The sequence below is a fragment of the Musa acuminata genome, chromosome BXJ2-10, assembly GCF_036884655.1.
Source record: "Musa acuminata AAA Group cultivar baxijiao chromosome BXJ2-10, Cavendish_Baxijiao_AAA, whole genome shotgun sequence".
Classification (NCBI taxonomy): domain Eukaryota; kingdom Viridiplantae; phylum Streptophyta; class Magnoliopsida; order Zingiberales; family Musaceae; genus Musa; species Musa acuminata.
In genome coordinates this window covers 37114821-37142790 of record NC_088347.1, presented here as the reverse complement: position 1 = coordinate 37142790, position 27970 = coordinate 37114821, and the positions used below count along the sequence as shown (strand labels likewise).

Sequence of the window (27970 nt, the reverse complement as noted above, 5' to 3'; positions counted from 1 at the left end):
TTAAAGAATCAGTATCTTTTGTTGTACCGAAGAATAAAGAGAAAAGAAATCTCAAAATCAACATGGACGTTCTACCGTAAGAAGTTACTCTTAGAGAATTTAAATTGTCACAAATTTTACATGATTAAATAATACAGTCAGTATGCAATAGGTTCACACTTTGTCAAAGGAAGCACTTGCAATCCTAATTTTCCACAACAACATGGCGCTTTCCATGCACAGCAGCAACATAGGAATCATATAGAGCAATATATTTCTCCTCGCGAAGCAGGAAAAGAAATTTATTTCGGAACTTCTTTTCCGATAGCATTATCATGGTTATCAGGCCATTTACTTTATCCAGCAATTTATTCTGCTCAAGAAAATTCAGAATTTCATATCGAGGTTTCAACCTCTTCTCCAAGCTGTATATAAGAATTGCAGGATGGGAAATGATATATGTCAGCTCACAACCAGCTTCCTTCATCAGGAAAGTCATCTTGTCACAAATGTTCTTCTTTGAGAAAACCCAAACGGTTGGTTGCTTCCTGAATACATCAATGACGTCTGACTGGGAGAACCCAAAGTTCATCAGGGTTGCAAAGGTAGCATCAAACCTGGATCGGCTCATGCTAGCGACTATTCTAAGTGCATAAGGGAACATTCTACAGTTACATGGCACACCCAACTCCTCGACATATTTGATAGCTTCCTTCATACATTTGTTTGATCGACCCAAAATGGCTGGCCCTGTCACCACCGTATTCGCGATGCATTTGTCACTGATGCCACATTCCCTTAAGAGAGATATATTAGGTTCTATCTTCCGGGCCAAGCTAGAAGAAAGTAGAAACAAGTTCCTCTTAGAGGCTTTCAGTAACCTCTCATTTGAACCAAGTAGTGACCTCCAGAAGTCGATCTTTGGTTGGATATCACATATAAGTAGTACAGATGGACATGAAGAAACCAGCTGAACTATTTCAGTGTCAGAAAATCCCATGTCCTTCAAAGATCTCATTCTGGGCTTCAGGACAGTCTCTACCTTAGTACGCAGCAACTGCGGTGACCTCTGGATAAGTTTCATGACTTGTGCATCACTCCAACCGCTCTGCTTAAAGAACTCAATGGAAAGACTCAAAGAACTTTTGTGACAGGGGTGATACTTGGCTGTTTTTGCAGCCTTCTCCGAGGAAAGTTCACATGATTGAAGGGAGTCAACCACTATAAAGTTGGATCTATGCTCTGATCTTTGGTCTTTAGCAGTGGAGAAGTTAAACAGACTGCAAAGTTGATAGGAGGAAAGATGGATAGTGGACTTGTTACTTGGTAGATGACAGCGAAAGAGCCTCTTTTGCACCGAAAACATGATCTTTTGATGCAGTATCACGTACTGTTTGCAGAAAAATACAAGAAAAAGTAGTCTAATTGCTGGATGCTCTATGTTCAGATTCCTCTTCTACCTCAAATCGAGGGCACCAAAACTAATATGTTTTCTGTATCTGCTTCCAACCAGAAGGAAGTTGAAAACTTTCAACTAATCATCTGATCCGACGACGTTCCTCTACCACTCATGTTAATCCACCTGCATTCAATTTCCATAAGCCATTTCTTTCAGAGATAAATCTCTAAATGGTGTATGAGAGTTGATAAGAATACCTTGGATAATTTACTTATTATCACACTTCCATCCATGCAATTCTACACCACTGAAACAATGGCTTGATGTGACACATGCGCACTGACACTACCTTCCACTATTTCTCTATTGTAGTTAGGAGCTTTAGAAACTGTGAAGCACACTATATCCCCGCAGCAATTAGAAAATCATATCAAATGTATCTTCATCAAACATGCTGCATAAGAGTGGCAATGGCATTCATTACGTTGATCATATACGGATGATATTCAAGATTGTACTAATAGGTTGAACATCAGTCAATGACTTGCAAGGGGTACTTCAGAATTCAGACTAAGTCAAAGATGCATACTGTTTTATCTAACATCAGATTCACTAATGTCCTACTACAACTAAAACCTGAAACATTTCAAGTGAGCACTTGCAGAATAATTGAACCTTTTCATCATGAATGTAAAGAGATGACCTAGTTACAAGTCTAGAAAGACAGGTAAGTAGAAAAGACACTGTTTAAGAAATTAACAAAAAAGTTAGCTGTGAGGTTGAACAGGCTAAAGATGCCATTGTTAATACAACTTGACAAAAAATTACAACTTCGCTGAAAGACCTTAGAAAGGCAACAGATTTTCCAAAAAATGAACCAAGAGGTAAGAAAGCCGCCTTGATCAAGAAATGCTACTAGTTTATTTGGTTCTATGTTGATAAAGGAACTTAATTTTATAGAAAGACTGCTCGTGCAAATAGCTTCAGCTACAGTATTAGAAAATATCTTGATGTCATTAATAAAGAAAAAAATATTTCTTATTGAAAAGTTTCACCAACATAGCCTAAATCAGTGAGAATTTCCCAATAAAACCAGCAAGTGCAAACAAGCACAACAACAATAAAAGTCATAGTGTAACTATTCATGATCAGCTATATGCATCTTTTGCGTCAATGAACTCTGTGTAAGAAAACACCTGTGGTTGAATTAAGAACATTTAAATGTTTTTCTATTGCTACTAGTATAAATACAAGAATGGTAATTCAAATATAAGCACACCGATATGCTTTGATGTACAAATATGTATCAAGTTGCCAAGAGAGTTACTATCAGCCTGCAGAGGAGACCACATTATGTCGACATAAAGATGTAAGGTTATACCTAACCAAACACATTGAGATTTTGGGTCTATTTTGGGGTTCGGAAATCATGTCACATTCTAATTGTTCACTCAGCTTGTACTTTTAGTGACAGAGGAGAGCATTAAGAGACAGTGACAGGTCCTAATAGCTTCTAGTACCTAACTGCCCTCTCCAAATCCATTAATATAGACAATCTCTTAGCCTCAAAATTGAATATATAAATGCATTCTGTAAGTATAATTAGTATACATGCGAAAGGAGGTCCAACAATTCATTACTGTGGTTCAATGCAAGACACCAGAATCAGCACGCATTTGATGAAGTTACCACAAGAGCCAAAAACAGACAGGAAATATGTGCAATGTTCCCATGTGCGTGGTTCTATCTGATAACTAAATTGCACATGTATTATTATGTCTGAGCAACAAATAGGTAACGATAATCAAAAGTCACATTACAAACTTATTTGGCATTCATAACCATTTGAGAACCGACCGACTTATGTGGTAAGCAACAAAAAAATAATAATGGGATCAAAAGATTGATATAATAAAATAATGGCATGCAATCAAACGTGTACATGCAGGCAGACATTTATGCATGAGGGACTCACGGACAGGTTAGTTTAAGCATAGAACTTGATGTGAGGGAATGCAGCTGAAACATGTTTAGGTTAAAATTGAATCATGACAATCTCACTTGAATCTCATAACATTTTTAGAATACATATATAACCAATGCAGCTCAAATTCAATGATTTTTTGTGGAGCTGTGATGTGCTCAATTTGGTTCAGATGAATTCAAATATGCACATAAAAGGACCAAGCATGAAAACTAACATCGACCAAGTGTGGCAACATGCATGGGTCTCAATAATTAAATGGAACCAAACATGTGAACCAAGTTGTTTCTCTAGCAGTGTGCTCGAGGTCGACAGACATTAAACGACGCCAAGGTGTTAAAACGCCGCCAAGGTATCAAAACGCCCGAGACGCTGGCCCGAGTGAAGAGAGATGCTTCTTAAAATTTTAAAAGTATACATCATGATTAATAGATATAATCGCTAAAACAAAAAAAGAAACATAGTATTCATTTAAAGGACCAAATAATGCTTGTTCAAATCTATATTAATAAAACAATTTACGTAGAAGGAGGAGGATGAAGAGGGGGTTGCTGTCAGTTCGGAGGGGGGCAAGGATGAAGGATCCGAGGAGAAGGAGAGGGAGGAGGAGGTACGGAAGAGGGTTGCTGCGGCGGCTGCGGCGAAGCGAAGGGGGAGAAGACGCTGGCCGCGGGGGTGAAAGGATGACACAGAAAGAAGACGCCGACGTCGGGAGGAGAAGGGAAAACGCCGGCGCATGGAGGAAGCGGGAAGACGGCTACGACGAGGCGAAGAAATACCGACGATGAGCCCGTTTGAGGAAGACATTGCCGCCGCCATTCGCCGATGGAGAGGAAGACGCTGCCGCCGTTGGCCGATTAGGTTTCCAGGAGTCTTCTCATGGCACGCGTGTCAATTGATTTAGTTGCGTGTGAGAGAGGGGATTCCTTCATTTGGTTCGATCGAACCACATCCCGTGACTTATGTTGGGCTCAGATCCAAGACAGTCGTGTCTGATTTTAATCAGGTGGGCTGCGCTTGTCCCACCTCGGCGCCGAGGCCCGTTCAGTTCACTTGAGAGAGTTTTACTACCTTGAAGCATTATCTATTGCTTAGTGCATTAAAATGAACATTAAGAAGTAAGCTTGAAATGGACCGATTGCTCTTAAATTCTTAATGTGAAAAAAATATATTTCATTAACTTATATGGCTATATGGCTATATTATATACCTATAGGTTATTCCCTCAGACATTAAATATTATTGCTTTGACTCTTCTAAGTATTTATTATAATATCATCTACTTGGCTATCCTTGCTCCGAAATGCTTCACCACCGAGAACCAAGGCAGGCAGATTCCTCTTACAATAGTGATGAAGAGAGGATCACAGGTCAGAGAGAGAGAGGTGACAGCAACTCTACGGAGGAGGAGCATGTGATTCCACCAACAGGGCATGCCGATGACAGCTTGCATTGAATGCGTGTCTCTGACTCGCACATCCAAACAAGGCAGTGTTGTTGTCAAGCTTTCGCAGCAGAATCTGCCGAGGAAAAATGGCGAGGCCGGAGAGGGCGGAGGAGATGGTCAGTCTCTTTCGTGCTTCTCTTCCCACAAACATATCGGGATATTTCGCCCGTTACGCCTCCTCCGACACTTAAACATTTTTGAGATAGCAGTAAATTGGACTCGACGACTTGATCTAAGTCTCATGGTTTAGCTGGATATTACTGTAAAATGCGAGTTATAATATATATATATATATATATATATATATATACATTAGATCTTCATTAATCAACAGAGGAGTACTTTTCCATCCTCATTGAAATCCCCATCGTGTGGAGCCCACGGCACGTTGATTTATTTGTGACTCAAAGACGATGACAAGGACCAATGGGAAAGGTAATGCCTCCTCTGTCCGTGTGTAGCGTGGCCGAGATGCCCAAATTGGTCCCACCACCGAATGCAAACAAATGGGGGCTGTTGACTGCACCCGAGGCCACGTCACGGAAACCTCCAAACCAAGTCGCAATGCCGGAGTTGGCTGCTCCACCGAGCCAGCGAACGCCTTGATTCGCCCGATCGTTTTACGATACACGAGTTTTAGATTTGATTTCTCTTTTCAGGATTGACATGAGAAATTTTGTTGGTGGCAAATGTCACCAAAACCATGCAGCACACAACACTACTAATTTAATTGAGTAGGGAGGGAAGGATACTTACTGCCCTTCACAAAAAGGACCCATGTGATTGGTTGCATATATTTTGATGAGGATTAAAGAGGTTTGTTTACTTTACCCAAATTTAAAATTATCCAAATTAATTAACATTTTGCCTAATAATTTTCTAATAAAATTGCTTCTTTTTTTAATATTTAATTCCTTTTTTCTCCCATCTGTTCTCACGCTTCTATAGGGCTCAAAGATTTTGTTTTGTTTTGTTTTGGCTCTACAAAATATAATATTTGAAGCGAGTGGTACATACAATCGTATTTAACAAAACTTTTATGAAAAGACCCTCCAATTTTTGGATATTATTCTCGGCTCCTCTCCCCCCCCCCCCCTACACACACTCGAGAGTCTCAGTTCCAATGGTCGGAGTAGTACCAGTTGAGCGTCGCCGCTTGCTCGTCGGAGAAGAAGCTGCAGCAGGGCTCACCGAGGAGCTCTTCCTCTTCCATCTTCAAGACCTCGTGGTGCTGACAGAAGAACCTCGGCCTCGAGTCCGAATTCAGCAACATGGACGAATCGCTGCCGAGTTCCCCGGACGCCCCTGCCGTCGCTGCCGAAAACATATCGGAGGCTGTGGTCAACTGAGGGCTGTTCTCGTCGTTGGCTATGGCTGCGTCGTTCACGACGGCGCTCGAGTCGCTGGACGACGATCCGTCCTTGCAGATCGCAGCCGGTGGGTCCTCCGATTCCGGGGCTTTGGCTGCGGTTTCGGGGACCGCCGGCCCTTCTTTCGCCGAGGAAGAGAAGCTCAAGCTCAAGCCCTCGGTTTCGGCCAACTTCGCCTTCAGATCATCTATCTGCGCCGTGGTGGAAGATGAGGAGATCAGGTTCATGTCACGTCGTACAACAAATCAATTAAGTCCGGGATCGGTTTCCGGATGGTTTGCGCAGTTCACCTGCGAGAGCAACGATTCCTTGTCGCGGTGGAGGGAGTCGAAGTCGAGGCGGAGCGCGTCGTAGCTGGTCCTGAGGGCGGCGTAGTCGTGCTCCAGCTGCTTGGTCTTCCACCGGGCTCGGCGGTTCTGGAACCAGACGGCCACCTGCCGGGGCTGAAGGCCGAGCTCCTTGGCCAGCCGCACCTTGCGCTCCGGTTCCAATTTGTTCTCCACCTCGAAGTTCTTCTCCAGAGCTCTGACCTGCTCCGTGCTCAGCCGGCGCTTCTTCGCTCCTCCCCCTGCCGCCGCCGCGGCACACAGCTCCTCGTCGCCGCCGCCGTCGTCTTCGTCCAGCCCTTCCATGATCGGTTGGAAGTCTCCGCCATACACGTCTTCCTGGTCTTCTCCTGCTAACCAAGACGTCATCAGCTCTCGCTTCTTTTCCTTTCGAGATTTATACACGATGACAAAGAGATCTGAGAAGCAAGAAGAGTTGGGCAACAAGTACCGGAGGAGCAGTTGTGGATCAGAGAATTATCTGAGGTACCGAGCGTTCTCTTCATGTCTGGTCTTGTAGAAGGATGCAAAAGCCAGAGGTAGTGATGCGGAACGCAGAAAACGAAGGCACTGTATGTCTCACGCTCAGACAAGCGTTGTTGTTGTTCTTCTTCTTCTTCTAAGGGAGGCGAGTGTGGATGACTCTCATCATCACCGGCCGAGGAAGCAGTTGTGTGGGTGTGAGAGAAAGAGTAGAGGAGGGAAGGTGGGTGGTCTCCTCCACGACCGCTCTTCCTCTCTCCTGCTCCATCTCCTCAGAACCCATCACCATAAACTACCTGCTCCCTGAGACTCGTCATAGCTCAGTATCACATAGGTTGAGAGAGAGAGAGAGAGAGAGAGAGAGATGGCAGAACTGAGAGCTGGGTGACTCCCTGTGCCTATAAATAATACAAGGCAGCATCAAAGCCCTTTTGTATAGGAGGAAATGGAACTGAAATGAGAGCTTGAAATGAAACCCCAATAAAATGAAGATTTTGTCACTCTTTTTTCTTCAATACTATCATAATATAATGTAAATATAACATTTTCTAAAACCTATTTAGATCTTGATATACATATATACACCAACACATACATATTTGTTACAAGACCATGTTAATATCAATTTTGATACCTCAACTCCTTGATGAAAAAAAAGAACATGGTTTAGCTCTATTTGATATTAATACAATATTTGGAACATGCTTACTTATCCATTTAGCTAAAGTAAATATTTTATTCCTTTAAAATACATTTATTGCCAATTCTTTTTCTACAGAGAAGGTAAAATTTATTATAATATCGATATTTATCTCTTCCTTCAATCGAATTTGAATATGATCCATTATTTATCTATTCGTAGAAGAATCCATTTTAAGCACATATGATATCAAATTTTATGTGAAGAATAATCTCTACTCTTTTTCGATCGGAAAAATAAATGCTTAGGATGATAACATATAAGACTTTATGATTGTTAATGTTTCTTCTACTTTGCAACGAATAATAATGAAGCATAGCAATGATCAATAGCTCGACTATTATAGTATAGAAATGTTTCATCCAATTGTATAACACAAAAATTCTTTTGATATCATCGTAACAATCAGTGACAATTTTCTTCGAAAATGGTGGGAGAATTGTACGCATTCAGCGGTCGGTGTGTTTGGTGTAATGAAAGCCAGGAAGTAGACCGACTTCAAATCTGCCTCCATAGAACTCAAGTTTCTCGTGGAATAAATGCTTAGACGAGTAGAAAAATATAATATTTTTCTTTGACTTATTATAGCTTCATTAATGGGATCAATTCAATTTGACTTGGCTGCTTTTCTTCCGTAACGAAATATCCGATTATGTCGATGCTCCTCTCTCGAGCCCTTCGTGTCACGAACATTACTATAAAACTAAAATGGGGGCATGCCAATGCTCAAACTAGATCGATCGTAAATAAAGTTTTAGAACTCGAACAATAATGTATGAGAAATCCTAATTATAGAGTGTGACGAAAGAGTATTTCTGAAATAAGAATATTATTCCATCTAACTCGTATTAACATGACATGTTTAACAGGAACTAATTTCCTTCTGTTTCAAACATTAATTTTTCTAATATTGCCAGCGAAAAGAGTTGTAATGAATCATATTTACTAAATCACTAGCAATTATAAATACTGAAATAGCATTCATAACTGGATTTGTAAAAAATAACAAAAATCAAAGGATCATGGAAATAGTTTATCTACTTGCATAGAACTGCATAAATTTGACCTTCTTGTCTAGTAAAAAAATATATATATATATAGTCAATAAGTAATTAAATTTCACCATCATTTTCTACTGAGAAGTGGATTTCTGGAAGGCAACAGTTGAATCAATATAATTTGAAGAGTTCCAATCAAAGGATCCACTCTTATTTTGTGCTTCCTAAAACATCCAGCATTTATGATCACTCAATTAATGTGAAATATTATGACAAAAGAAAAATATTTATATTTGAATTCATGTCATACTAGAATGGGGTTAAATTAGGTGTTTGAAAGTGGAGTAAATTGTGATGCTTTGATGTTTATGTGGAACCATATGACAGTGAAATGGTGTCAATATCCGTGACTTAAAACATTGTCCAAGAAATCAAACACTATTTTAATATTTTCATTAAAGAAAACAACTCTCTCTTCATTGTCATGATGTGGCTACGGAATTCTAGATTGATAGTAAAACGATGGATGGAAAGGAGAGGAAGAAAGAGAGAGTTCATATTGGTCGGTTGGTCAAAGTACAAAATGTCCCAAAAGATTGAGATGCGATGATGTCGATTAATTAAACTTCAATTCATTGGTCAGCTATGTATTTTATTCATCGGTTGACAATATATATATATATATATATATATATATATATATATATATATATATATTGAAACATTAATCCGATGCCCATCACATCAAATTGACATGATCAAATACAATATGAGAGAGGGGCAATATATGGTCAGATCAGCTTCAGGGATTCGACTTACTGATGGTGATGAAAGAATGGAGTGTTTTTAATTATTTATATACTTACCCCTTTAATTTCTTTAAATTTGGCACATTCATGTTGTATTTTAAGATTCTAAAAATCATTATAGTTAATATTTCAATGATTTTGAACTTCCAATTGACATTATTAATGTTCATGAGTTTATGTGGCTCTTTTGTGAGCTTCTTCTATGATGACATCAAATCTTTGATTCTCTTTGTATGTCTGATGTAATTGTTAAAGTATTTGTTTCTTTTTAAGATCGAAAAGTGCGGTGAAAAATGTAAAAAAATGGATAAAAAATAAGGGTATTTTAAATTTTAAAATTATATATATTTTTAACTAATAATATTGTAGGGACTTATATATGCCATAAATTCTTGATGGAGTGATACTGATGTATGAATTATTTTTTGGTCATCCAAATGGATGTTTTCTAAAAATATTAATCAACTGATTGATTATACTGACATCACTATAATTTATTTTAAAATTCTAAAAATCATTATAGTTACTGATTAGCCAATTCAAGATTCAAAATAATCAATCAAATGTTTTTTCCAATGATACAAAATATGTCATACAGAATGTCATGTTGATGCCAATACATCAAGGATTTATATTGGGGACAATTGTATAAAAATAACTATGGCAAATAATTTCTTAAAATACTAATGGAAGTTTGTCATGTTCTAATCAAAATTATTAACCTATTTTTTAACGAAAAAATATTTAATATTTTTAGAAACCTATACTGTCAAAAACAAATATAAACAAAAAATAATAGGAAGACGATGAAAGAGAGTATTTAAGAGAGAAGACCAAGAAAAATATATATAATTGTAAAAAAATAATAATATGATAATACATATCATTACATTTATTTATAGTGTACTATCCAAATTAGTTGGCGTGTTCATCTAATTTAAATTACTAATATAAGTCTTAAAATTTTATATAACAACAACAATAATAAAACTGTAAGTCTCAACTATTTGAGATCGATTAAAAAATCATATATTTAGTTAAACTTAAAGTATTTAAAATTTTATTTATAATTTTCATTAAGATTCTTTTAGGTCTTTCTTTATCTGTCTTCGTACTATTAATATTTATCATTTTACCTCTTTTGACTATTATACCCATAGATTTCTTAAACATATCATTTTAAATGATTTTCTTTGATCTCATCTTTCGTCAACATAAAATTTATGGATGTAATCAAATCTAAATGAGTCTTGATTAAGAAGAGTCAAATTTCAAATATGTTATATTCAATAAGAGTTAAACTGTTATATTCATAACTCCTCTAATAATTTAGAGTGTGACATAATACTAACCAATTTTGTTATATCTCATGGCATGAAAGACCAAATGAATTGGTTGATGCTGCCTTCTAAACATATAATTTTTTATATTAAGATGATATTGACATATTATATTTATTTCTATGATAATAGGTATTTAATATTATCTTCGCATGATATACTCATAAAATCTTCCCTAAAATTCAAGTCTAGAGAGAAGCAAGAAGGATCAATATACACAGTTTTATTGATAGGAGATGTTTGAAGAAACATCTCCCATCAATCTTAAACTTAAGTTCATATCTAACCACCCCAAATGTTGTTTCCTTTGCCCATTGTCTTATAAGTTTGAAAGTGGAAGACAATTGTTGCACATGCTTTCTAAAACTTTTGACACCTTCAACATTCTATCCTAAAAATACATATTTATGATGGTTTATTCATATATTACAAATGCATGTACTCTATGTTTGGTTCACATGTTGCATGTGCTTCTTTAACCATGCATCCAACAACCAAGCATTAGATGAGGAACTGTATTTTCAATACAAGTAGGAGACTGGGAAAATTGAAATGGCTGCAGGTTATGAACAATGGAGGTGGTAGGTGGATGGAAGATGAGACTAGCCAAGTCCCAACTCACCCCAAGTGAACTTTGTAGGTAGGGATTTGCCAAGAGAGTTGGGACAGCTCCTGAGCTCAGTTCTTTTTTTGTGAGATTGACAAAAAAAAGACTGATTTGATTAGAACAAGCAAAAAAGGAAGCTGCCTCAAAAATGACAAGGGACTGTGCATTTCATGTTCCCATGTTGATTTCACCATTGCCAGATCTTGACTTCAAGTTCACATCCTACATGATCATTTGTAAAGATACATTATGGAAAGGAAGCATTGAAGTTGCAATCATTTTTATGATAACATGTGTAATCTTTTTTCGAGGTAAATGTCGAGTATCTACATTGCCTAAGATTAACAATGATTGTAAATCTTAGCCTCAGTTGCAATCTAAGCCTACTCCCAATTCCAACCAACATATAGTCTTTAATCTTTCTCAGCACATCCATAAGCTACCAAACTTAGTGTTTGATGCTGTGGTGATGTGATATATAGCATATGGATCTTAGAAAGTTGTATAGTGTAACTTTTGCAGAGAGACAGCCAAACTATTAGACTATTCATTGCCAACTTTGGAGAATAGACACTTGGAGAGAACTGTTTTCTACCAAGAGTGCATCTTTTCAGTTATACCACTTTGGAGAAAGCAGAGACTCTTCACAAACAGATGCTGACAGTCTATTCAATGTCAACTGCATAAAACAGATGCTAGGAGAGGACACATTTCTTCTTGACTAAGGAAAATGCTTTCAGTTCTTTGAGCTTGGCTCACACTATCTTGAAGAAAGGAAAGTTTCTTCAGTAATGGAAGGAGGATTACTTTCTTCTCTCGTTGTCTCTTCTTTTTGTTTTTTCGGACCTCCTAAGTTTCAGAACTGATACATATTGGAGGATGAGAAGTTCACTCAATTAAAAGATGCGAGTAGAAAATTTGATGAAAGCTGGTCTACATTCCAGATTTCTAGTAGCGCGACAAGGAGGGTTTCAATAAGAGGCCATGCTAGCACAAAGAGACTTCATTAAGTAGATAATTGGGTAAAAGCTTCCAATTTACTGTAATGATCGTCCAAAGAGTTCTGTTGGTCATGTCAACACCTTTAAGTTTTTTGGTAATTAGCAATTAAATCAAGAAGTGGATAGATATGGTAATGCCGCATTTGGTTGGAGATTGTTCAGTTTGGACTGACAGGATGATGATGCCATACATATTGCATACCACAAAATTGAAAGGATACAAGTTGCAGAAAGTCATATTCTATCTAGATAAGGACATACAAGTCAAGAACCAAGTTAAAATTCTGATATTGTTGTCCAAACTTTTTTGTGATCTTAAATCTATTAGTTAGCCTTTTTTATTAAAAAAATCAATGTACAACTCATCCTTTTTTTTGGTAGAGTGTATGCACACATTGAATAAAAGCTAGCACAGGTTCAAGAGAAGACAAATGTTTGATCCAGCTTCTTATTTGGATTGGGAAGATCATAGATTAGAAAAGATTTGTCAAAAGAATAAAGAAGCATGTAGATTTCTTAGGTGGATGGCTAACATGAGATTACATGACATGGAACCTTTCCGCAATTTGTTTTCCTTTGCTTCGAGTGGTGGAGAAAGGTGTGGGTGCAGTCATCTTCCACTTAGCACAGTAGAAAAGCCCTGGTGAACACCACCATGGGACCCAGATCCAAGGTTTGCAAACCATGGAGGTTTCTTTTTGCTTTGGAATTGATCACATACAGTTTTTTTATCTCATTGGGTGTGGCAGACTTGTTTGTCATGGAATGAGGCCACAAAAGATTCACTGGTGTGAAACCTACTGTGTAGTGTTGTCCCAGGTTTGGGACCATGATGGCACTTTCTTTATCTTGCTTTCTCTCGAACTATGATTACTACATCAAACATGTATGGGGTCTGACCATTTCCTAAGTAATCTTTTTCAGGGCCTAGAACAAAAGGACATGAAAAATCTCATGATATGTTTGTTTGATAGGTGCCATCTAAGATGCCATAGTTCAAGCTCTATGTGCTAAATAGTCTTGTTTAAACTGAGAAAAGTGGACTCTGCCTCTCCACCTTGTCACAGGCAGCAACTAACATGACTTCCTATGATTTGGGATCCACTACCGAATCATTAGCAACTGACTACAAAAGCAGGTTTATCTGAACAAATATAAAAAAGTTCTACTGCAGTGCAATGATTTGTTGGTCTAAATCAAGCAATTGTGGCATGAATATGGAATGAAAAAAAGGCCAATCTGCTCTGGCTATATAAGATTTACTGCTTTTGAGGGGGGGATAAATGCTTCAGCATCTATTGCAATTCACAAGGAAGGTGTAATTAGAAGGTGCAGATAAAAAAAGGTACAGTAGTTTACGAGATTGATTCCGAATGTATCTTTTTGCCAAGTAACGTGGTGGCAGTAAAAGAGTGCAAAGAGAAAGAGCAACAAAGAGGAAGGCAAGCTACAAAAAGAACCATAATAAAGTTTCACTCACCAGTGGAGTTTAAAGTCTTCTTACACTGATATGTAGGTGAGGGATTCCCTTTAACTTTACGAGGTCTTCTCTCTCACTCCATCTCTTACTTTCTTTCCGATAAAGAACTTTAATCTCTTGCATTCTCAAGACGTTGATATTTCCCCTCAAAAAGCTCTTGCATCCTGCAAAACAAGAACCAAGTATGTCAACAGGTCTCCTGAGCTGTTCTCTGCTTACTTTACAAAGTGTCTGCTTCATGATCGTGTGGACCACTGACATCAACTCGTTCTTGTTTTGCAGACTTGCGGTGCAAAAATCATGAGCTGCAATTGGAGCTCTAGTGGTAGCCAGAGTTATACATCCATTATGTCCTGCAGAAACCTTAGCCAGTCGCAGCATCATCCTTCCATGTTCTTGTTCCAAATTCTGGCTTACGACAAGGTACGCTGACTTCAACCAACTGTGAGTCGATGATTATTATGTTCGGAATGAGTCGTCATTCGACAGTACGTGTACCGGCTGCATCATACTTGCTAACCAAAATTGTTACTGTGGGACGGAATAGAGAAGACCGTAAAGCAGAAACTGCAGGTCTGGAGAAGATTTGACGATCAACTGGTGAAGGATGCTTTGGCTTTCAAAAGAGACCGACAAGTAATCCATTGGAGCGGAGCAACCTCGACTTAACCCGCAGCCATTCGACAATCCCAGTCCTTCATGGTTCTCCAGATTGAAATCTCTTGTTAGCTTCACAAACAACATGAAGCGCTGCAAAAGCTCGAGCGTGGAAATGGGAGGTCATGTTCAGAACCTGCATGAGTTAGGATGCCAAATCCCTCCAAAAATCTCCTTCTGGCCTGGGGAGGAGGACATGACGCTCCACATGAAAGGAAGATGCACCTCCCTTTGCTGGCCTACACAACCCGAGCTGGCAGGGAATCCAAGCAAAGGTCACAGCGCAGAACGAGATGTCCTCTCACTGCACACAAGCCATGGATTGCAACCCAGCACTTGGAACTACAGACCAAAAGGCAGCCACCGAGGGCGTCCCCTGTCAACTACAGGTGTGGGAGAGCGACGGCTTGGTATTTTCTCCTCGTCTCCTGGTAGAGCCCATGGAAGCACTCCACCTAATGGAATCCTGCACGCAGAAAAGCAAAAGCTGAGGCAGAGTGGGGGAAAGGAAAAGGTGGGAGCTATTTGTTCTGCGTGGTGGTGTCATGTGGCCAGGAAGCCTGAAAAGATGGGGAGCGACTTGGAATTATCTCTTCCTTTCCCCCTTTCAGCACAAACCCAGTGTCGTGGTCACATAAAGTAAATGCCAAAGTGCGTAGGTGCTGAAAACCACAGAAAAGGCTACCACTGAAAGCAGATCTGCTGCTGCTTTTCTTCGTTCAAGTTTGATCTTCTGCTGCTGATTGGCAGAAGAAGAAGATGACTTGTTGAATATATCCATCCAGTGTTTGTTGTTCGTTCTCCTTCATTGATTTACAAAGCTCAAAATGATAACAAGGTAAAGGATATACCTCCTCAAAATGACTTGAAGTTCTGCATATTCCTGATTTCTTAACCTTTTTTTTGTATTTTATGAATTATGATGTACATAGAAAAAGAAACATGATGGCTAATGACTAACTTAGATTGCCAAAACTTGTAAATCTGATTCTATGGAGAGAAATTCCAACGTTCCAATCTTTTTTGTACTACAATGTCTGTTATAATTTCAACTTGAAATAACAACTTAGTTCTTATTCTCTTTTAGGGGATAAAAGAAGAAACTGCTGCAGTAAGAGATATGCTTCATTTTTATTTGGCATGATGCTCTGAGTGGAAATATTTGTCAAGGCAACAAGGCAAACCCATTTTGATGTATTATTTTAACAATAACAGTTTGGATAATGTTTTAAAACACTCTGCAACTCATTACATTATTTTGGAGATGAATACAACTTCACCATTTTTCATTGTGTTCATGATAGATGTCAATTTTAGATCCAGAAGATGTCCTGAAAATTGCATTATTTTTTATGATCTAATCAAACCAAACCAATTGCAATTTTCAACATTAATTTCACTCCAAATCAAATCTAAATCTACATCTAAAGATTGATTCCACATGTATAGACTCAGTTTCTTGTCCTCCAAAGCTAAGGGATATGGGGATTGGTCAGAACATGGGGACAAAAGGGATGTGGCAGCATAAATTTACTACATGAGGTTTTAATTTTGTACTATGCATGTGGAAGTTGGGAAGTTCCATGATAAGTTGCAAGTAAAAGGCATGCAAAATACCCCTTGATTAGCCACAATACCAACAAAAGTTATGAAGAATCAGGAATTGCTAAAGCTGAGTAAAATAGCTTGGGAAACTCATGACCTGATGACTGGAGATGTTTCAGTGAATCTGTGCATTAAATCTTGTGCACCAAGCCCAGTGTGTGCTCAATATTTGTTCCAAGTACCACAAAACTCAAACAAGTCAAAGCCATATGCATCTATTCCAAGCTATTCATAATGTATTCTTTCAGTTTCAAGATCTTATCCTATCAACCTTTTTTTGTTGTCAGATATGCCTGTCCAGAAACAAAAGAGTAAACAATGGAATTAAGTTAATATATAACTACCTACTCGACAAATCAAATTTGTATGCGTAATGGAGCAAGAGAGCAGCTGCAGATCTTGACAAAGAAGAGGAGGAAGAAAAAAACAGTATAAGAAGATTGGTACCATAAAATAAAGATACAAGTTTATGTTCTGTAATGAAAATGTTTGCTACAGGACATCTAAGACAGAATGCCATAATCAATCCACTGATATCTAAAAGTTGTGCCATGTAAGAAGTCAGATACACAACAAAACTAATTGTTTTCAAACTTCCAAGTTTCCTGATGGAATTTTAGCTGCCATGATAGTTACATGCAGAGAAAGTTGATATGAGAAAAATCTTCAGTGACCACAATTTTCGTCAGATAATTTCAATATGATATTGGTGGCAAAATTACAAGTCATAAACTGTATAGTGGATGTTATATCAGGGATAACAAAGCTAAAAATAAAGGAAAATGGGGAAAAAAAGAACTTGAATATCAAAATGAAACCATGATGTTATAAAATGCCAGGTTTCTGTCAGATATTGCACAAAGATAAAAGTACCAAAATAAAAACAGCACATACCAAAATAAAAACAGCACAGATCTATCTTCCAGTGTCTGCTGGTGGATTTGTTCTTTAACTCAATGGACGAATCCAATTTATCATGATGAACAAATAGGAGAATCGACCATGTGAATTTTTTTATGTATGACATTTAAAGCACCTGCTTTAAGATACAGGGTAAAAATACATTTCCCCTTAATCTTAGATGGAAATATTAGCTGCATCCCAAGAATTTGTAAACTTGTAACTGCATCTGTAATTCATCTGAAAGTCTTCTGAAAAAAATTGATAATTCAGTCAAAAGGCTCAGAGCTGATATGCTGATAAAGCATGCTACAGTGGTATTCATAGAGTAAACAAAACTCTTCATGATTGACTAGATATGGGAACATAATTAAACAGAAATATCTTGATGGTAGCTGGCAATGTTTTAAACAAAAAATAAGTTCACATCTTTTGCATTTAGTAAAGCACCATCACCTAAAAAAATCAATGAAATTGCACATTTTACCTAAATTTAGTAGGTATAGTACATTCTATAATGATCCTAGGTATCATGAATTTCATACCTAATGTTCTCGAATATCTTTCCAAAGAGCCATATAGCAGTAGACATATTTCCAGACTACGTTGTCTATCTTCAACTAAATGGTATCATGAGTAGCCATAGGCTTATCAAAACAGAACACATAAACAAGCAGATTATACATACTTGTTAACAATCGTTGATAGTTCCTGTGGTTTAAAGGCCATATATTCTCCATCACGAAGAAATCAGAGAAAAAGACAAAGTACATAAAGGTCTAAACCCAGTTCAGGCAGCATATAATAAAAGAGGCTAGATGTCACATTGCCAACAATCCATTTGATTTTACAGTTGCTAATTTGTACTCTCTTTGGTTTTGCACAACAGAAAATTAACTTTTATTTAGCAATAAAGCGAAGACCTATCTTCTCTGTTATCAGAGGAGATCATAACCTCCAAGTCCCGAGAAAACACATCGTACCAGAATTCATTACAATGGTTCACCCTTCCAAAATTTGCTAACCAATGCACGACATGGTTAGCTTCTTTAAAAATGTGTGTTATCCTATATTCACTGAAATGTTGAAGCAATCCAACAATACCTCAAAGTATTTTGGCTAATTTGTACTCTTAACAGTAAATGTTTCAACATGGATATAGCTGATTTAAATGCATCAGCAACAATTTGGAACATAAATAGGAGGGGAAAAGAGTGTTTAACCTAAAAAGATGCATGAAATTCAGAGTTCTACCTTTAGCAGAAACTAGGAAATTAAGAATGGTTCCAGAATAAGCTTGAGGATCTTTAAGTATCATTAATGGAAGACTTCTCTCAACTTACACCACCATCAGCTTCAATACAGCCCTAGAAATTTCCACCAAAAGGTACCAACAGAAGCCCATATTAAAGCATTGATCAAAGCTGTTATAAAGCCCAGCCTAAATATATCAGGAAGGTCCAAGTAACCCACTGCAGGAAAAGGGGAAAAACATTAGAGTTACCCAAACTATTTCTAACATTATTAATACCTGAAAATATTTTCTGTGAGATGTAATCAACGTGTCTGACATAGAGCACTTATCATAGAGTCTTGTTCAGGAACTCAAATTTAAAATTCTGAGAGTTCTTCCAGTACACTTCCAAGCACTCTCATTAAAGAAGACATTACTTTCCACATTTCTCCAACTGACTAAATTTTTGTAGACAAAATTTAATGGCTGAACATTTTACAGTCATTATATAACTCGTGCTTCTATAAAAGTTAACAAGTTTTCTTCTCCTTTGGAGTTTGGAGTATAATATAGAAACATAAAATGTTTTGAAATTGGAACAACAGTAGCATGTTCTTTCTTTTTAAAGGGAACCACAGTAACATGTTGCTTAATTTAAATTTAATGTTCTTTTAACTGTGTAGCAATGTTAGGACAATAAGTCTTCATTACCCTAGTTTCTGTTATAACCCTTACGGTCTATTACAACACCAGATGTGCCATTCTATCAGTCATAATGTGACATTATATGAGTCATAATGGATCCATTCTTTTTTGAGTTTTCGTTATCAGTCTGTAGAAATTTGCAGTACCTCCAAAATATACAGCAGCCTGACCACTGCTATAATGTGTTAATGCACCAAAAAGATTTGTGTTGTATGCCAATGCAAGTGTTGCCAATACACTAGGAACACCAGCTGCCAAGTGCATGGCAAGAAATGCTGAATACAAGGCTCCAACATGTGCAGTCTGACTTGCAAATAGGTAGTGAATGAAGAAATAAGATGCCTGAAGAATGCAGAAGGCGGCAGGCCAGCTCAGTGAGAAATGCTGGAGAGACTCCGCAACACAATTTGACATCCATGTCACAATTCCAAGATTTGTAAGCTGTTCAGCCATTCCAACCAGTACTGCAAACCAAGCCAAGGTATCCCATGCAGACTTCTCACTAAGACAATCATCCCAATTCAGAACACCAAAAAGTAGAAGGATGGATAGGCCAAGCATTGCTGCAACAACACTTGATATGCCAAGAGCATCTCTATGAAACAAACAATTCCTTGTAAGCATTGAAGTTTTCCGTTAGCAATGGATCTATAAAATATACAGTCAGGGAAGCCGAGTTTTGTTGGTTAATTTATGTATGAAACAAACAACAGAACAGACTTTTTTGTCTAGTTGACCAGTGAGACCTTCTTAATAGAGCAGCATAATAGTAATGTGGGTAATGTCAAATGACATGGCATGATGCAAGAAAAATAAATCTTCTTTGTCTCTGGAAATTGCTTTGGTTAATCATCTTATACATTATTAATAAAAAATAAGCTGTCGGCACTAGAAGGGCCACTCAATGTGCGGAGCATCATAATTTCATATGATTATGAAAGCATTAAGTTAAAATGCATTCTAATGTCTACTAGAAATGAAGGAAAAAGACTTTTGCATACTAGAGACAAGTTTCCATTTGTTAGCTAACCCGCCCAGCAACCACTGATCCTTCCAAGATTTCTCCCTCCGTTTCTGATCAAGAATTTTCTGAGGTTTAGTTTGAGTATATCTTGGTCTAGGTTTAGATAATTATTTAATGCATTATTTGTGCAGTTTAGGTTATCTGTACCAGAGGGTAGGTTGAGTTGCACAGGTCTGCATCCAGCATTTCTAATTTTCTATTTCCAACTTCCACTCTAACTTTATAGTCAAAATTAGGGACTTGTTATAGTATATTTGGAAGTCATAAATGATTCTAAAATGACATCTAGCTAGTTTTTAAGGAATGGAAAAGAGAAAATAACTGAAAAAATTGGCAGCTACCTTTTTCAATCTTTAGAGGACACTTAATAAAGAGATGAGTCATGAGTTGAAAAAGGCAGGAAAAGGATTATTCAGCCTACAGCTTAATTATATTTCTTCCACATTTCATGTCCTAGCGATTACAGTGGGGTATCTACTTACCATATTATCTATACAGAATGTTAAAAGCCCAAAAAATAATAATAATAAAGTGTGGTTGATCTCAAGATGAAATAAAAAAAAAGTTTTCTATTATTACTCTGTTACAACAGTATCATAGAGTGACAATAGATATAATTGTTATTATATTTTTACATGATATCAGACCTGGTGTGAAGGTTACAGTTAATTTAGTTGTCAATTTATTCCAAAGGTACATTTTTCAGTAATTAAATTATCATGGAATATAAATGCAGCAGTAAGGCCATTCCCAAGAGAGTGAATGGAGAATTTCTGGTTAATTCTGTAATATATTTTTTCACCTTCTCCTATTTTACTTAAATTTTACAATCTTATCATATTTTTACTTGGAATAATGATTTACGATCCCATCCTTATTGAACATGGCTTATGTTTCTGATCAAAATTAATCCTTTTCAGTTTACCAGTTTCAAACGAAAAATCAAAATGATTTCAATACAGTCCACACCGCAGAATAAGGACGGTCTAATATATTCTTCAAAGTTTCCAAGAATCATTGTTTTTCAGTTGAATTAGCCTAAAGTTGATCTCGATAGAGTAATCTGTTTTAAGGCCTAGTGCATAGCTTCTTCATGTGCCAAACCTCCCAAACCTCACTCCTATTGAAAAGCTCATTCTGCTAACCTTTTCTCTATAAGAAACCAACAAGATAAGGGGGATTTATCAAAAAAATCATCTTGCATGGTTCTCACTCCTCTGAAATGAAGATCTTATGGGAACTTCCTTTGAATTCAGGGTGAAGCTTAGATTCCTATGTTCATTTCCATTGTTTCTTAGATCTGGATGAGGAACCTCATGATTCAGTACATCTTTTATTATTTTCTTTTTTTATCTTAATTATTTCCTTTTCAAATTTTGTGAATATCTTAATATGGCATTTAAAAAACCCAAAATTTTCAAAAACATTGAAGCATACTTTTCTAGCGGCAACTGAAGTATAACCAAAACCGAATCTTCAAACAGTGTTATTTCAAGTAAGGTTCCCAAGATTAGGATCAAGTTTGTAATAGGCTATGTGGATTGTATCAAACCAAATGACCAATATGATTTGTTTGGAATTGATAGGAAAAAAAAGAAAAGCCAAGTTTCAAACACACTTTGCAGAAATCAGCAAGGATCAATCAGAACTGCAAAACTGATTGAACTCATCTATAGAGTTCCAATAAAATCCAGCCGATCCCCTTTCTTTGGCCATTTTAATGTTAAATCATACAAATTATACAGACAATGATATCAGCTTGACTACCTATTTTCATTTTCATTTTTCTGATCCAATATACTCAAATTTGAGTCTTCATTGTTGAATCTACAAAAACTGGTGAAAACATTTCAGCTAGTTATCAACACATCACATAAAATTGAGCTAGAATGGATTAAAGTATGTGACCCTTAATAGTTTCAAATAAAATCAAGTGGAAATACAATGAACAGGTAAATAATACTGTTGGCATATTGGAAGGAATTAAACTTTTGGTACTGGCACTTCAAGTACAAAAGATCATATTCAACATATGCTGATTTTAAATTCAAGTGGTCCATCATAAGTTTAGAAAAAGAATAAGAAGGCCTAGATGCTTTTGTTAAATGGATATATAACACTCAGACACATGCAAGCACTCACCCAGACGTCAGTGGTCACATTTAAGTCAACTGGCTAGTACAGTGTTTACAAATCTATTAATGAAACTCCTAACTGGCAATCTGCAAACAGAGCCACAGTATCTAAGAACAAGTGATGATATTTTAGTTTTTCTGATAATATTGAATCATATGAAATGCAGGCAGTTGTAACAGAAAAAACATGCTTCTGATTTGACTGATGACTCAAATCAAAACTGCTGAACTTCAGAAAAGCTTTCAGGATGTAAAGGCCGGAAAACTCAGTCTCATATGGTACTTATTGATCTAAAAAATACATCACTAATAACAAAGAGCTGGATCAGATGGCAAAAGTTAAAAATTGAAATGAGGATCCTATGTTCTAACATATTAGAAATGGATTGGTTGACGACACTAAAACATAGAAATGAGGTTTGTATGCCATAATGTATATAAATTCCTTTTCGTTACCCATGAAAAAGATATGCTACATACTGTAAAATCGAAAACATTACCAGGTCAAATACAGATATCTAGTTTTGTAATCAGAAATCATTTGTTTCATTGATTAGTGAGGTGATTAGTATTTGTAAAAGGGCATTTTGGAAAGCAACAGTCCAGACTATGGCTAATATTGCTGTGATACACTACAGTATGTATAGTAAAAACATTGGACATTTAGATTGTTCCCTCAGATTCTCAGCCAATCAACAAGGTTGTAGTCAACTTTAGCTGATGATGCATGGAGAAATTGAAATTGTGTATTAATAATATCTGATCCTAAATAAGAGATATAATGTTCTAGATTGAACTAATATATTCAATGCACTGTGACAAAGTACGTCAATAAAACAAAAAACTCAAATTACTTACCCAAAGACCCATAAGGAAACTGCAAAGACCATTGTACAGATCATCACCCACTCATTCCTTGTCGCAGGTCCCATTTCTTCCAGTCTCTTTGTTGCTATAGCAGGTGCATCTGGTGTATCCTTAATTTCTGGAGGGAAGATCTTATACAAAATATATGGAGTAACCAGAAGAGAGGCTATGGCAGGTAAACTTGCAGCCTCAAACCATGACAACCATGGACTTGCAATATGGATCCCTAGTTCCTCGGCTAATTTAAGGCATAACAGATTTTGAGCTGCAGCAGTTAGGAAAAGTGCGCTTGAATTACTGGAAGACTGAAATGAGTCAGAGAGAAACAAAAAATGAATGTCTTCAGTCTCAGCACAAAATGAAGATAAAGAACCAGAACAGAATGATTCAAGTATATGAAGCTTTTAAGAATTATCAATTTTTTGAAAAGGAGACAAGGAAGCATGAATAATAAACATATTTCATGCAACTTCAACTTAAACTACATGCTCTGGGATTTTAATGATTATCGTGCTGCCAAACTAAACTTTCTCAACTATATGAAACACTAACCAGTAGTTATTTATAACATGAATTTTTAAGAAAATGCATAGAATTGAAAAGTTATATCCTACGTCATCAAAATATTTTAGTTGGAAAATCAATCAAGTGATGAACTGTATAAAATTAAGCATTGTGATATTTAATGATATTGTGAAGAGAAAATAAAGCACATTTTAAGTATATGGGGCCTATTATTCAGCATTTAGAAGAAATTGATGAAGATATTATTTACAGAACAAAAGTTGGATGGTTATTAAAGTGAAGAGAGATGTCAATATTTTTGTGTGATTACCGTGAGTCCCTTTTGTCAAAACTAATATTTTGCAAGATGTGTTATAACTTACAAGGTCAACCATGTTTTAAGATTTTTTTAGTGCTGAACAATGAAGAAGTTAACATCTACGAAAGTTAGTACAGCTTAAATGGCACTGCAGAGTTACAATAAAATGAAAAAATGTCATCATTCACTGATAATTAGGTGTACACTTTCACACACAATGTACAAATGAAATTCAAAATATTCCTCTATTCGTCAGTAAGATCCTGAAAATTGAATATGATCATATTTATAGATTTAGCAACCAAGGCTGTTAGACATTTTAACAGTAAGGCCAAATACAAGAAATGCCACTTTAGTAGTAGCAGTAGAAGAGTTCAAAAAATGACAAACAGAAGACAGACATTATCAACACCAAAGTTTTTTATATAGATTAATTATTTAAGAGGAAGGATAGATTAAAGGGATTGTTTGCAGGATTAGAAATGGTCGACGTAGAGAGGCATATCACAAATGTTGTTTGATGGTTGTAACCTATAGATTACAAGAAAAAGTTTTACGATACTTGTAAAGCATGCGATAATATATTAGTGCCATTGGGCAATCAAAACCAAAAGAGTAAACACTCATTGATTAGGGGATATTAATATCGATGTGTGAGTTGAAAAAATATAGAATAAAAATGTTTGCATTTCTAAACAGATAAGGACAGCATGAATCAATGTTAATTCATGAGAACCAATCTAAGTTGACTTTGACATGTCCAAAGATCTATAAATGCATCAAAGTAGGGCAAGTTAGCTGTCAAATATATATGGTGCCAGAAGAGATAAGAGGAAGACTCAATAAGACTATTAGAAAGAACCAAGGCACTTGGTTGGCTCTTACTTTAGTAGTGATATTGTTCTCGATAGAGCCCATTAACATTTTAAAGGATGCATATAGCCAACTGCAAGAGTTAGAACCTATGGCTTGCCATTGTTATCAACCTATGGCTTATCAGTTGTTATCAAATTCAAAAGGGGATCTTTCATTGAGTTTTTGACAAACAACATAGAACCTGGAGGATAAGAGTTCAGCATTCTCCTGTGGGAGGAGGAGGAGGAGGAAGCCAAATGTATTCTCTTATTAACGAAGAGAAAATTTTGTATATTGCTAATGTGAACAATAGGTATCAGAAAGATTTAAAGAAAAATAAATGGAAAAAAAGGTTATCTTTTTGTGCTCAAGTCAAAAGAGGTGACATGAATCAGAAAACAAAGCCAGGCAAAAAGGAATAAGAGGATCAAACCTGGAACTGGGACATAACCAGATAGGATCCAAGTCTACCGGCCGACCGATCTCCTGGCTCACTCCCGGCGGAGAGAGACAGCGATTGGATGATTGGCAAGAACACCCCACCGGCCCTTGCGGTGGTGCTGGGCATTGCAGGGGCGATAAAAGCCTCACTGAAGGTGAGCCCATACGAAAGCCCCAGTGTGCTCTTCCCGAGCCACTTCACGAAGAAGGTGGCAATCCTATCCCCGAGCCCAGTCTTCACGAAGCCCCTGGCGAAAAAGAAGGATATCACGATTAACCAGATCACCTCGTTCTCGAACGCATCGAATGCTGCGGAGAAGGTAAGGGTCTTGGTGGCGACAGAGGCGGTAAGGCCCAGGAAGGCCCAAGCCGCGATTGGGAGCGGGCCGAGAATGAAACCGGTGATGGTGGACAGGAAGATGGCGAGGAGCTGCCACGCTTGCGGGGTGACCTCGGCGGGTGTGGGGACGAGGAACCAGATGGCTAGACCGACGGCGAGGGAGATTGCCAGGGGGATAAGCTTCGCGCCCTCACGCGGAGGCGGCAGCGGAAGAGGAGAGGAGGCGGGATTTGGAGAATCGGATTGGGACGAGGAGGAGCGGGCGGGGAAAAGTGAGGGTTTCGGGCGGCGACGGCGGCGGTGGCGGATGGAGGGAGGGTACGCCGCGGAGGGCTGAGGAGGAGGGCGGAGGGGGGTGGCAGAGATGAGGCGGCGGCGGGAAAGGGCGGGGATGGGCCGGCGGCGGAGCAAGGCGGAGGGGCGGGCAGCGAGCGGGGAGGCCATGGGCTCCATCTCCGCAAGGCTCGGCGGCTTCGAGAGAAGGGAGAGATTGGCCGAGGGTCAGCCGAAACGCCGGTATTAGCGAGAGGAGGAGTTCCGGCCCTCAGGCTAAGAGCGCAGCGGTCAGCCAGTCGTTGGTATGTAACCAGCGCCACCGGCGGTTGAGCGGATAACGGCTACCGCGGAACAACAAATATTAGCTACGTTAGTAGCGACGTGACCATCGACGTCGTACCCTAATTCCTAACGGATTCTAAACAACGATGGAGCCCACTCTTCATCCAATGACATACCGTATAAGAGAACGGGTAAACCATTGTAGTATTCGTGTAGCATATACGCATGGCGCTTGCGCGATCCCGTGGGAGTAAATACCTAACTGAATAATATTTTCAAGTATGTCCGCGTTCAATTCTTTTCCCACTCACTTGTAAGGCACACAGTGACTCCGTACACTCATCATGACATCTGTGTGTCTTATTGTGGGACCCACTCTTGAAACGCTGCGTCAAATCATGGTACGCTAAAAGAGGGGGTAACTATTACGTAGATAAGTATAATTTTTATAGCTTGTATACTTAGTATACAAATAATGTATAATTGATAATGTGGATGTGCTAATTAGTGTATATATGTATATATATATATGAAACTATTATAAGATATCATAATCATCGAAGATGATCCTCTACCGTATGTACTTCACTAATAATTCAATCATTGAGATGAGAGGTTGTGATCGACTGATCGAGTAAAACTCCAGGAAAGGAGTCAAACTGTAGAAGAAGATGGACTTGGCTTGACGTTGGAAAGAGGGAGCATGTTGTGAGAACCCAATGCCATTGACTCAAAAACATTTCTTTCAAGAAATGGTGTGAACAACATTAATCTATCTGTGTGGATGCAGCCATGTGATTGCGTAGATACAGAGAGATGTAAAATACAGAAGAAAAGGAAAGAAGATTCCATGAGACTTTGACGTAGTCAAGCTATAGTCTTTGAATTTAAATACATTCTAACTTGAGGGTCAAATAATCTTATCGGATATGCACCTGATTTAAGTTTTGTAGGAGTTCAATCCACCCCCTTTCATCCCAACAGTGATATTATCGACAAATTAGAGAACCAAAGAAGTATAATGATGACTACAAAAATCATATTATCATTTGAAATCATCATTCCCATATAAAAGAAAAGTCAATGTCACTCCAAATAAATCAAAAGAAGCATCAACAATCACCATATAGAAATAGCACTCTCTTATTCTCTAATGCAACGAGTGATGAATACGGAAGAAACGACGCAATGGAGTAGTAGTTACAGCACTGTCTCTTTCCTGGCCAAGCCTAGAAGACGCCGAGCTTGAGCACCACCAGCCCCATGAAGGCGACCGTGGCGTGCACCGGCGAGAGGCTCCCGGCGCCGGAATTGTTGTTGTTGGTGGTGTTGGTGGTGGAGCTGGATGGAGGTGAGGGTGAGGTGGGGGATGACTCTGCGACGTCGACCTCCAGCTTCATGCCTCGGGTGCAGTGGTTGGATATCCCGCAGATGAAATAGTGCTTGCCGGAGGTGTCCAGGTTGATCGTCGTTTGGCCGCTGTTGTCGCTGCTAATGGGGCTGCTGCTCGAGCAGGCGTTGTAGGCAGCGGCGTTCACCTTCTCGACGTTGTGCTGCGAGGCGGCGTATTTGAAGACTGCAGTGGCCAAAACGTGGATTCGATCAGAAGTTGGAAGCTGGTTACAAACTAAGGGGAACGCCGATCATGGTGCGTCGAAGAACTAACCAAGTTTGTCGCCGACGACGAAGGATTTGCCGCTAGTCCATGCAGTGTAATCGAAGTCGAGCTTCCATCCGGAGGAATCGCCGACGGAGTAATCGGTGGCCGAGACCCACGTCGCACAACAAAGGAGCAGGAGGGCACCCGAAGCTACGGAACTGCGCCTGGCCATTTCAAGCTTTGTTCTAGAGATAAGGTTGTGAGATGAGAAAAGATATGGTGCTTGCACACCAGATAATGGAG

At 38.1% G+C, this 27970-nt stretch overlaps 3 protein-coding genes and 1 long non-coding RNA gene across 9 annotated transcripts; all 4 read right to left on the bottom strand.

Annotated features, from left to right (window-relative positions):
- Positions 1-51: 51 nt before the first annotated feature.
- Positions 52-4295, bottom strand: LOC135625542 (uncharacterized). Of its 2 annotated transcripts, none has more exons than XR_010492097.1 (3): positions 4142-4295; positions 1636-1832; positions 52-1561 (listed from the first exon to the last, which is right to left on the bottom strand). It is a non-coding gene; the product is annotated as an uncharacterized LOC135625542 (long non-coding RNA). The 2 variants fall into 2 exon arrangements; XR_010492098.1 differs by having other exon boundaries at positions 3885-4262.
- A 1462-nt stretch (positions 4296-5757) lies between these two features.
- LOC135581249 (homeobox-leucine zipper protein HOX20-like) lies at positions 5758-7397 on the bottom strand. 2 transcript variants are annotated; one of them, XM_065130478.1, is made up of 3 exons: positions 6957-7397; positions 6470-6855; positions 5758-6370 (listed from the first exon to the last, which is right to left on the bottom strand). In XM_065130478.1, the coding sequence occupies exons 1-3, from the start codon at positions 7009-7011 to the stop codon at positions 5924-5926; spliced, it is 888 nt and encodes a 295-aa protein (XP_064986550.1). In that variant the 5' UTR covers positions 7012-7397; the 3' UTR covers positions 5758-5923. The 2 variants fall into 2 exon arrangements, with proteins under 2 accessions (XP_064986550.1, XP_064986549.1); XM_065130477.1 differs by having other exon boundaries at positions 6470-6858; positions 6957-7390.
- Positions 7398-13891: 6494 nt separating this feature from the next.
- LOC135625540 (dicarboxylate transporter 2.1, chloroplastic-like) lies at positions 13892-26118 on the bottom strand. Of its 4 annotated transcripts, XM_065130473.1 has the most exons (6): positions 25162-26118; positions 23042-23355; positions 19171-19637; positions 18340-18557; positions 17080-17336; positions 13892-16478 (listed from the first exon to the last, which is right to left on the bottom strand). In XM_065130473.1, exons 1-4 carry the CDS (start codon positions 25960-25962, stop codon positions 18442-18444), a joined length of 1698 nt encoding a protein of 565 aa, XP_064986545.1. In that variant the 5' UTR covers positions 25963-26118; the 3' UTR covers positions 13892-16478; positions 17080-17336; positions 18340-18441. The 4 variants fall into 4 exon arrangements, with proteins under 4 accessions (XP_064986545.1, XP_064986548.1, XP_064986546.1 ...); XM_065130476.1 differs by lacking the exon at positions 13892-16478 and having other exon boundaries at positions 16990-17336; positions 19171-19619; positions 25162-26117; XM_065130474.1 differs by lacking the exon at positions 13892-16478 and having other exon boundaries at positions 17102-17333.
- A 974-nt stretch (positions 26119-27092) lies between these two features.
- LOC103969626 (stellacyanin-like) lies at positions 27093-27970 on the bottom strand. Its single transcript, XM_018819787.2, has 2 exons — positions 27734-27970; positions 27093-27643 (listed from the first exon to the last, which is right to left on the bottom strand). Exons 1-2 carry the CDS (start codon positions 27897-27899, stop codon positions 27297-27299), a joined length of 513 nt encoding a protein of 170 aa, XP_018675332.2. The 5' UTR covers positions 27900-27970; the 3' UTR covers positions 27093-27296.